This window comes from Lipotes vexillifer, unplaced genomic scaffold, assembly GCF_000442215.2.
Source record: "Lipotes vexillifer unplaced genomic scaffold, Lipotes_vexillifer_v1.1 scaffold229, whole genome shotgun sequence".
In the NCBI taxonomy this organism is placed as follows: domain Eukaryota; kingdom Metazoa; phylum Chordata; class Mammalia; order Artiodactyla; family Lipotidae; genus Lipotes; species Lipotes vexillifer.
The window spans coordinates 780,832-791,861 of record NW_006771155.1 but is presented as its reverse complement, the minus strand read 5'-3'; the positions used below and the strand labels follow the sequence as shown (position 1 = coordinate 791,861).

The following is an 11,030-nucleotide window of genomic DNA, read 5'->3' as shown; positions in this document are numbered from 1 at the left end:
TTTCCCTCAAGTGCCTGTTGTAATTTCGGTGAACCTTTTCACACTGCCCTTATTTTCACACAAAACCGCAATGAGAAAAAAGCGCAATGAGAAATCAGAGGCGCAATGTGATAAAGGTTTCCCACGTAGTTGCTGATTATCTGAAAGCTGGTTTAAGCTCTGGGAAGAAGTGAAGGCGTTCTGTCCTGTTACTCATAGACGGTTGATTTGGAAAATATCATATTATATTTGAAACAGAACTACAAATTAAAAACTTGTTTCTCTGAAAAATCTTACTCGAGAGATATAGCATGAAACTGATGTGTCCAAGCACACAGATGTTATGAGAGCATCTTTCTGTTTGATTTGATTACATTCTTCATGTACTTTACCTTGCAATTTTACTTTGTTTACTGTGCTGAGCACTCGTGATAGATCTTTGACTGTGGTTAATTTTGTTTGCTTTTCGTTTTATTTTTTTGATAACCGATTTTTCCTCTCCTGTCTACCTGATGATTTTTGAATTGTTTGTCTGTATATAGCTATAGACATAGATGCTACTGGCTTAGATGCAGAAGACAATGATATTCCAGCAAACCACCGCTCCCCTAAACCCAGTGCAAACAGTGTAACGTCACCCCACTCCAAAGAGAAAAGAATGCCCTTCTTTAAGAAGGTAACATGAACTTCCAAGCTTGCGTCTGTCCACGTGCTCAACTGCACTACGTCACATTTCTAGTCCTGTGGACTGTCTGCGTCCTTGATAAAGCCAATAACATGCATGCTTTGTTATTCTTTGTTTCTTTTCCATGCTGCTGTAGCTAAGCAGAAGCAGAGATCGGTAAGTTCACATTGACATAAGCTGTGTTTATCCTGCCCCTGGCATCATTAGCATTCAATCCCACAGTTTTATTCGATACAATCAGTTCTGTCCTATGAAAAGAACCTATCAGGCCGCTAACTGAGTCCATGCATTTCCAACCAACTAAATTCAGTGAGTGACCTGTGAAAGCACCATTGCAGTACTTAGCCTTTTTGATGGAATAATATCTACCCCCCAAGGGCATTCGTTCCAACATTCAAGGACCGTCAAACGCTGACAACTCCATGGAATGCACCTCTCTTGTGCATGCTTCTGTCTCTGTCTCTCTTTTCTGCAGAAATTTAACTGATAATCAAGCCTATTAAAACCATCATTATATTCTGATTTATGATATCCAGATACATAGCTTGTACTAAGACATTTTTTTCAATTCTTCAATTTTTAATTTAGTCAGCACTTAAACTTCTGATCCACTAGGTGCAAAATCTGCCAATGAACAAGACCAGTGGGAAACTGCAGGCTTGTTTTGGCGGTTTACTGTGAGTTTCTCCTATTGTCATATATAAACCCTCTCCCGGTGTTACTCAGACCTCAGCATCCCCCCTGTCGGACGGCGGCACGGTGGCTATGCGTGCGTCGAGCCTGTGCCGCTGGCCGAACGAGATGCTACCCAGTGATGTTTTTCGTCCCCTGGCTGGAAACTAGGCTATTGCTGCGCTCCACTGATTCCAAAGTCTGTTTCCTCCAGCACGTTTTGTAGCTCCAAAGCGTTATTTTCTAAGGATACCTCCCCTACAATCCCCTTCCTTTCCTTCCCTTCTTTTACACACCACTGCCCACCGCCTGCTGTGCTGTGCTGTCTTTTAGAGTTATTCTTTGTGACGTCAGCAAGTCCGGCACAACCTCTCATGACACTCAGGGGTGGAGTAGAATCTACTCCCCCTTCGGCTGTCCACGCCCTGAGCTCTTCTCTGTGCACAAGGATTCTGCCCTGTGGAGGAACTCTGAGTCATCAGTGAGGTGTCAGATGCTGAACCTGGGTTTCGTTTTGTTTTTTAAGTAAATTATGGTTGCTTTCATCATGGAAGACCTAGCCACTCCAGGCACAAACTAAAACACCTGGATTTTTGTGTGAACACCGAAAGCCCCAGCTGGATGTCCATCCACGACAGTGGGTCCATGTCTCTGGTCCTGTCTTCTTGTCACGGCTAAAACGTGCAGCCGGGTGACTCACAGTGTTCAGAGCATCAGAAACCTAGAAACGCAGCATTGCTCAGCTGCTCTGGGCTTTACAGAACAGCGACAGGAGCGAAAACCACGTTCGTTGATAGGTTTTTGAAGTTGGCTGACTCTTAAATTCCAAAATTTGAAAAATGTTTATCGTAGTTCTTCCACTAAATAATTGGAACACATTGCACTTAGCAGGAAAGGGTAGATGAAAAGGAAGGTGTCATGATCCATAGAGCACAGAGTACCAATATTCCATCAAATAAGGTAATTTCTGCTACGCTACTGATAAAGAGGCTGATTTACCAGCATGGGTGACACTTTGCTAGTTGGCAGTCACAAATCAAAGGAACCCAAGACCCGTCCAATACTGGGCCACTGCATAGTTAAAGACCTGAAATAAAATTTCTTGGGAGCTGTTCCTAAAATGCGTGCAACTTATAACAGTGGAAAAGGTATTCTTAGACTGCATTAGTTATAAGGACTTGGTTTCTAAACACTTTCAACATGATCTCAGGTGGTATAAGTGCAGTAATTTCATGAATTAATTTGATGAATGAATTTAATGTAATCATTTCATGAATATGCTTATGATGCCTTCGGCACTGGTATTCATTCTTCTTATGTTACTGATGATGTGGTCAGCTTCAGTGTAGAGTTCAGAAACCAAAAGAAACAACCTGAGATGCAATGATAAGATTTTTTCCATGTTTTAGGTTGCTTTTAGAGTGGTGCTTGTGTGGCATTTGTGCTGTCACTGTATTATGTTTGTCTTGGTTTTTTTTTTTTTTTCCTTCTTTAAAAGTGTATTCCACCTTGATTGTGTCTATTAAAATTCACTTTGAACACTGAAGTTTTCAGCGGTAAAATCTGACAGCCCAGTCACAGTAATATTTTCTCGCCTTGGATTAGATTGTCTGTGACTATTGGCAAAAGCTCAGATGGAACCTTTTGAATTTGAAATGCTTTTTCATCCCCTCCCCCTTCCCCCCAGTGAGTTAAATTCGATCGAAGTCAGAAAGTTCGTAAAGGGCCATTTTAAGCAACAGTGACGTGTTCTTGAGCAACGGCCTGGTGCAATAATGACATTCACATTTGCGATGTGTATCAAATTCTCCAAATAGTTTGGAGAAGTTTTTTCTTTGGGTCTGTGTGATTCTTAAAATATATTTTTTTTCAGACACTCCTCAATGCAGGAAGATTCCTGTCACCATGATTTGTTTATCCCAGTGTCTCAGGCCATAGTTAACAGTTTCTGCTATTAAAATAGGGGATTTTAAGATCATCAAACAAATGAGTTATCTAATTTTTGGAAAAAGCTTTATTTTCATTATTTTATTGGAAGCAGGAGAGCTGAAAATTGTTGTAAGTTTTAGAAATTGCTACAAAATTAGGTCCTCTCCCTGCTCTTCTGTAAAAGAAAGAAATTATTGTGGGAGGGCATGAATTAGTTATGTAACAGAAACACCTCCTAAACAGTTCTTAAGAAGCATATGAGATGTGCAAGATGACAGTGAACCTTTTGTGGCCACGGAGGCCTGCTTGGATATATTATCACACACACAGGAACCACCTTCCCTGCAAGGCACATAAACCTTACATTGCGAGTGTTTAAGTTCCAAGGGATAGAAACCAAAAATCTAAAAATGTGAATCCCTCAGCTGTGAATAGTGATCGTGATTCCCTCTACTGGAACAAGCATGCAGGCTCATCTAAACTCTCACAGCGAAATAGAAACTGTCAAGTATTTGGCAATGTTTTGAAATGAGGCTGTATCCAGGTAAGACCAACATCTAAGACCCAAATTCTTTTCCTTGTAATTAACCACGTGAGGTCTGATCACTCGACTCTTGAGAAAACTCAGATGCCACCTGAAAAGCAATATTAACCTCCAGTCAAGCCTAAAAGCACCTCTCCTGCATGAGGCATGTTTCTGTCTGTTCTACCAACTAGCTTCTGTTCAAAAGCAGCCCCTCCTGCTTTAGGAACGTGAGGAGCATTTTTTAAGGAGAGCCAGAGAACTGTAGAGAACTCAATCACTTTGAAACGTGAGAGAAGTAAACCCACCCAGTCTTGGATTGGGTTTATTTAGAAAAAGAGGCAAGTGAAAAAAAAAAAAAAGGAAATGTCTGGAAAGGTAGTGCCTCGTATAGCAGAGTTGAGACAGAACAGTTTATACATAAGAGATTTGACTTCCTTCTGCCTTTTAACCATCTGAAGGCATCTCCTCTCTCTCTGCAGACAGAGCACACCCCTCCTTATGACGTGGTCCCTTCTATGCGACCTGTGGTCCTGGTGGGCCCCTCTCTGAAGGGGTACGAGGTAGGTAGCTGCCCCCTGGAGTACCCTGGACCTTGCATGCCGAACTGCTTTGCAACCCCACCTCCCTCTCCTGACTCTTGAACTTAGAAAAGAGCTGCGGCACTAAAGCATGTTGTTTTCAAGCCACAGTGTACGTTGCTACCTGTTCTGTTCTATTTTGTTTTCTTGGCTGTTGCCTCGTGAGCTACAGTTGACTCAGTCTGGAGAGAGAGTATCAAATGGAGAGTGACTGAAACCCCTTGCGATGTCATTAATTGTCACTCCGAGAGTGAGTTTGGGGAACTTTGTCTTTTTGATTGTTACTGTCTCAGAGCTCAGCGACGGAAAACAGGGGCGACCTCACATGCTACTTTTTCCCAGTGGAAAGCCCAGGTTTTCAAACATTCTTAAGGGTAGTAAAATTGTTTTATCATAATTAGTAATATTTTACTGTCTCTTATTGCTTACTCAATTGCAGGTCACAGATATGATGCAAAAGGCATTGTTCGATTTTTTAAAACACAGATTCGAAGGGCGGTGAGTATTTCAGAATTCTGGGTTTTGTGGATTTTTGTTGTGAAGATGATGAAACCTGGGTGGGACAGGCATGTGATCCCAGGAGGAAACTCGCTTCTGAAGTCTCTGTGGTGACAGGAAGAAAGTGCCGTTCAGTTCGATCGGATTCAGTCAATATTTGTCATATTTGCTCGGCACATCCTCAGCTCTCTGTTCTTACACCTGCATCCGTAAGCTGAACTTGGCCAAACCCCTGCTGACGAATCTCACCCTAAATTCATGATCAGCTGGCCCTCAATGCTGCCCAGAAATCATACTCTATATGCCTCTTCCATGCACTTTTCTACTCTTCTGAAAGGCTTTCACACCATTTCCTCTCTCATCAAACCCTTCTCTCGAGCTCTCCCGGGAATTTGCTTCCTATTTCATTGAGAAAACAGAGACAAACAGAGGAGACGGTCCAAGCGATCCCACCACCACACCCATACCCCCTTGTGTATTTGCCTGAATGCTCTGCCTTTTCTCCTGTTACTGTGAGCAATGACCCCTACCTGGGTGCTAGATCCCATTTCCCCATCCCCACACCAACACAGCTATCACGGCCCTTCCCTCTCTCCTCAGCAGTATTTCTCCTTCTAATGGAAACACCATCAGCATATAAAAATGGAGTTGTTACCCCTTTGGCAAAATTTGACCTCATATGCCCCTCTAGCTGTCCCGTTTTCCTTCTTTTCTTTATAGCAACTCTCCTTGAACAAGTTGTGTGTACTTGCTCTCTCCTGAGTCTCTTGAACCTACTCCAGTTACCTCCCCATCACTTACCCCAAACTAGTCACGTCAGATCACCAGTGACCTTCACGTCGAGAAATCCAGGAGGGGATCCTCAGCCCTCCTCCTAATCAACATGGCGGACTGCTCCATCCTCTTCTAAATACCTCATTTGCTTGGTTTCTGGAGCCACACTTTTCCGGGTTTCTTCTCTCTGACCAGCAGCTCCGTTGTCTCCTTGGCTGGCTCTTCATCGTCAGCTTGACATCTTGGAGAGCCCAGGGCTGTCCTCTGTCTCCCCTCCTCTATCCACACTCCCTGCTTTGGTGACTCCATTCGATGTCGGACTTTTAAATAGCATTTCTTTGCTGGTCTCTCCTCTGAATCCCAGACCCGTATGTCCTACTGTCTGTGCAACATCGTCACTGAGGTGTCTCATGGACTTCTCAAGTTTGACCTCCCGACTCCCCCTATCCCCGACCTGCCCCTTTCCATCTTCCACCTCTCCATTCATACCTCCTCGTCTCTTGGTCCCAAGACCTTCTGTCCTGGGACACGGACTCGTCCTTGGCTCTTCTTTTCCCCTTACGTTCCACACGCAAGTGCTGTTGTCTGTCTCTCCAAAATGTATCAAGAATCTCCCCACTTCTCACGCATCCTCTGCCATCCATTTGGTCTGAGACACCATCGTCTCCTCCCGAGATTAGTGCAGTAAATAGCCTCCTAACTTGTATCCTTGCTTTGAGCTTTGCTTCCTTCAAGTCTGCTCTCAGTTCACGACCCTGTCGCACTGTGAGCTGGATCTTTCCCTCAGTGAAAATCAAAGTCCTTCTGGTGGCCTACATGGCCCTGTGTGGTCTGACCATTCCAAATCCCCACCCGCTCCTTCTCTTTGACTGTATCTCGTACTCCACTTCCCTTTGCTCATTCTCTTCCTGCCTCTTACTTCCTTGCTGTCCTATGAGTGTTCCAGACAGTAGATGCACGCCCACCTCGGGGCCTTTGCACTTGCAGCTCCCGTGCTAGGAACTTTCCCTCAGATATTCTCCTTGGTATATGTGCATGCGCGCACACACACACACACACACACACACACACACACACACACACACACAGACACACACACACATACACATACACATACATTCTCTCTTCCGTCCCTGGCTTTTTCCCCGTAACTCTTTCATGAGTTTTATTTATTAATTTCCTTTGTTGTCATTCTCCCACAATTAGAATATAAGCTCCACGAGGGCAAGGGTTTTAATCTGTTTTGTGAACGGTGGTGTTCTCAAGGCCTAGAACAGTCCTCAGCGTGAACAGTGAATGGACGGATGTTGAAAACATGTCTGCTGGAGGGATGCAGAGATGTTGAAGCCATTCACCGTGTCTGCCTGTGAGGAGCTCATGTGTAAACCGTAAACTGAGACCTTGAGCAGTAAAATATCAAGTGAATGAAAAGACAGCTCGGCACTTATGTGTCCAAGGTACAGGCAGCATAAAGGGAAGAGGAATTAACACTGACTTAGGGATGTCAGCATCCAGGAAGGGTTTTTAAATGGTACCTAAGATTTTACCAAGTGAGTTAGGAGGAGAGGCCATGTCCAGTAGAGGGTCTAAAGTGTGTGCAGGCATCAAGGTGTGACACAGCATCCTGGAAGCCACCTAGAGGCCTTCAGGTGAAGTCCCTAGGGTAGGGGGTGACCAGTAACAGAGCCGGGCCCATCTTTAGCGTGTCGTGTTAATCAGCTTGGACTTAATCCAGCCCTTTCCCTCTCCATCCCTTCAGCAGATTCTTCTTGAGCATATTCTATGAGCCAGGCGTCGTGAGACGCAAAATCAGACGACAGCCTTGGCTTCGTGGAGTTTACTTAGGGTCTATTGAAAGGAAGCCTTGAATCGAATAACCAGTGGGCACCGTAGTAAAGGTTAACTTCTGAAGCGTCAAAGATAGGATTGGAGTCTAAAATGGAAACTTCCAAATTTAAACTAAGAATAGATTATCAGGGACCCGGGAGCATGAAGGGCGAGGGTAATACTTCTGTATTTTTAATGAGACAAGTTGGGTGCCTCTCTTTTCCACATTCCCTTTCTTCTCCAACCCGACAGTTACCAGTACAGTAGATGGAATCTGTAGGTTGCACTGTTCTTTTAGATTTCTCAGTTGAATACTTTCTTCCCTGATCACACAGGCTCGGCTCCTACAACTGTTAACTCATTTATATTGACTTCTGGTCATGAGGTAGGAGATAGACAGGCCCCAGGCTGAGCAGCCGCAATTGGTTGCCCGCTGCCCTTTGACAGACCAAAGATGGGCACAAGCAAGATGACTGGCCAGAGACAACCCGGAAAACTGCCCCCATATAAGCAACCTCAGCCACCCCATTTGCACACAGCTCACGCCAAGTCTGCCCGTGTGCTCTTCCACGCGTACTTTGCTTCTAATAAACACGGTCTCTTTGCTGAATTCTTTCTTCAAAGAAGACAAGGACCAAAGTCCTTCCAGCTGTTCCACAGCGGGAGTCAGGAGGGGAGGCAGGCAAAGAGGGAAACTTTTATAGCAGGAGAAATATTGTCAGTCATCAAGCAAAGGACTGAGAGATAGAAAACAAACAATAGAATCTGTGTTTCAAGAAAAGACTTTAGAATCAAAGTCTGCCTAATCAAAATGCTCCTAATTGGATATTTTTGTTTTTCATAACTTTATGAAATATAATTTATTTCATGCCAGGACACTCAGCTTGGTCCTTGGACCTTTGGCTTGATGCAAGGCTATCAGGCTCTGGCCACGTATAAAAGGCAATACCTCTAATCGGGCCCACGTAGAGCCTTCACCTCCTTATTCTTGACTTTGTCATTTATCACCATTTGGAATTGTCTACACGAGCGTGCTTACCCAGAAAATTCTGCTAGACTAGGCACTTTGCTTTCCGTGCCTGAGTTAACCCACTGCCCTTTTCTAAATGCCGAAGATGGGGAAATGAGGTGGGGTTTCCTGACTTGCCACTTCTATTTCAACCTAAGTTTTGAACTTGGAAGATAGATTCCAGCCATAGGGTGTATCTTGGACCCATGTCCTAAAAGTATCAGCCATCCAGACTGATTTCATTTAAGAAACAAACAAAGGCAATATCTCAATGTTGTATCAGTCTTTTGTTTCTGGCCAGAAGTGATTTCCATATGGCTTTATGGGTGGATCTGCCCTGGCTCATCTGAACTCATAAAACGGGTTCAACACTCTAGACCTGTGATCACCAATTAAAGATCCTCAAAGGAAGTAACAGGGTCCATGAGGGAGAATTTCAAAAAGCTATGCGAAACTTTAACTTTTTTACTCGAGGCAAGACATCCAGAGCTACTGAATCATTCGGTGTCTGCTTTTGGTCAGCCAGACAGCAACAGAGGGTGGAAATCCATCACAAGTATCAGGTGTGTCTAATTCTAAATAGACATGTAATTCTAGAAGGGAAAAATGAATGACTCCTGAATTATCTATTAAATAAACAAAATTTATTTTTTTAAAAAAATGTAAAGCCCAAGAGGGAGAAAATAGGAAAGGAAGGGCTGGGGATGAAAAGATTCTTGACAGGAATTCTTTTCTGTCTGAAACCCGGTTAGGTTCATTTGTGGAAGCCCTGGAGAGTTGTCAGGATCATGATCCTGGTTGTTAAAATAGCATTAAGTGTGTCAGGTCAAAGAAGAGATGATGAATCATTATCCTTTCTGTTATGTGCAGTAGAGGAGCCCATTTACAGTCGGATCCACCCTAAACAACTGTGCCATCCCGTGAACAAAGCAATCTTCCTGTTCACCTAGTAGCACGACAGGTAAATTAACAAGAAAGTCGGGGGCGAGAAGGAAAGCCACCATCAGTGATGAATTCGGTTGTGTCCTCTCCAGTGATTCTGAAAATGTCAACTCTTGACAGAGAAGCGTTCAGAATGCATACTGAATTCTGTAGGGATGGGTCCATGACCTTGTGCGAAGGAATCTTCCTGGAAATCAGTCATCCTGGAAAATAGTACATCACTTTGTCAGGTGGGAAATGTACTTAGACGTGAGACAGCTTCTTCTAAACCGGTGGTTATCTACCCTGGCTGCATATTAGAATCATCTGCAGAGGTTTAAAAACAAAAAAAAAACCACCAAAGCCTTATATCCCACCTGTGACTAAGTGAAACCCAGTGTCTAGGATGGGACTTCATGTAACTGTAAAATCTTTCCTGGCAACTTCGATACACTGTGAGGGTTGAGGACCACTCCCCTACACTGAATTGTCCCCAGAATTTGGCCCTTAGGACTTTGAAGGTCTGTTTTTTTGGCGGAACCTAAGGAGTTGCAGTAGAACCGTGGCTGTCTTCCACAGCCTACAGAGCGAACCACGTAAGCAGTCTGATTTCATTTGTGAATGCCTTGGGAAGTCATAATGAAACTAAATATGTTTAAGTTGATGTGATTAGTATCTCTTTTCTGGTTATCGTTTTTTCCACGTTAAGTAATTCTGTCATCAAAGTACAAAAAGCTTAATCAAATAGACTTACTTTTTATAAATAGGGGTCCCGCTCCACAATAAAAAGGAATGAACTATTGATACACACAACATCGTGGACGAATCTCAGATCCATTATGCAAAATGCAAGAGGCGCAGCTCAAAAGGCTACAGTGATGCTCTGGAAAAGGCAAAACCATAGGGATGGAAAACAGCTCCATGGTTGACAGGGGTGGGGTGGGGCAGGCGATGGAACTGTCCTGTGTCATGAATGTGATGGTGGATACAGGACTTTATGAATTGGCCCAAATTCAGGGACGTGTACACAGTAAAGGATGGATTTTACAGTATATAGATCAACAGATCTTTTTCTTTTTGTCTTTTTTTTTTTTTTGCAAAAGCCAGTAATTCCCTTTCCACACTTTACTGAATGTCCTCCTCTCAGAGGGCAACTAGTTTTAACTCTTTTAACTGTATCTTTTGGTATTTATTCCTTGCCTCTAAATCATGTGCTTCATTTGCTGCTTGAGTTTTCACTGCTAGGCATTATCTCTGGGCTGCCTGCCGTGAAGACTGTTTAGCTCTCTCGTGCATATTCCTCCTTTCGCTCTTACATACACGCACCTGCATCCATCTCATCCTCTAGTCTCCCAACAGTTAAATCATAATTTTGGCTGGTTCCATATACTGGATGCATTATGACCATGTAAATAAAATTTCAATGAGCCATGTTGTATACTCACATTACTTTTTTCTTGTGTGTTTTCTTTGTGGTTTCTGTGCGATTAATAATTTTGCTTTTTACACGTGCTTAATTTTCTATATAGCTGGCACCAGTCAAGCCCCACATTCTCCCCTGGTTGTCTCAAGTTCCTCACGATATATTCATACACATCCAGTAGTCCCTCAGCTGTGCCTTCTTGAACCGCT

General features: G+C 43.5%; 1 protein-coding gene across 10 annotated transcripts in view; it reads left to right on the top strand.

Moving 5' to 3' along the window:
• CACNB2 (calcium voltage-gated channel auxiliary subunit beta 2) overlaps positions 1–11,030 on the top strand; it is a 422,908-nt gene that overhangs the window by 380,756 nt on the left and 31,122 nt on the right. For 4 of the 10 annotated variants that reach the window (XM_007446560.1, XM_007446562.1, XM_007446563.1 and 1 more), the window contains 3 exons: positions 522–655; positions 4,271–4,351; positions 4,809–4,867. In XM_007446560.1, coding sequence (XP_007446622.1) covers positions 522–655; positions 4,271–4,351; positions 4,809–4,867 — 274 coding nt within the window. Of the gene's footprint in view, positions 1–521; positions 656–800; positions 821–1,279; positions 1,342–4,270; positions 4,352–4,808; positions 4,868–11,030 lie in introns of all 10 variants that reach the window. The other 6 variants (XM_007446569.1, XM_007446564.1, XM_007446568.1 and 3 more) reach the window with 2 other exon arrangements.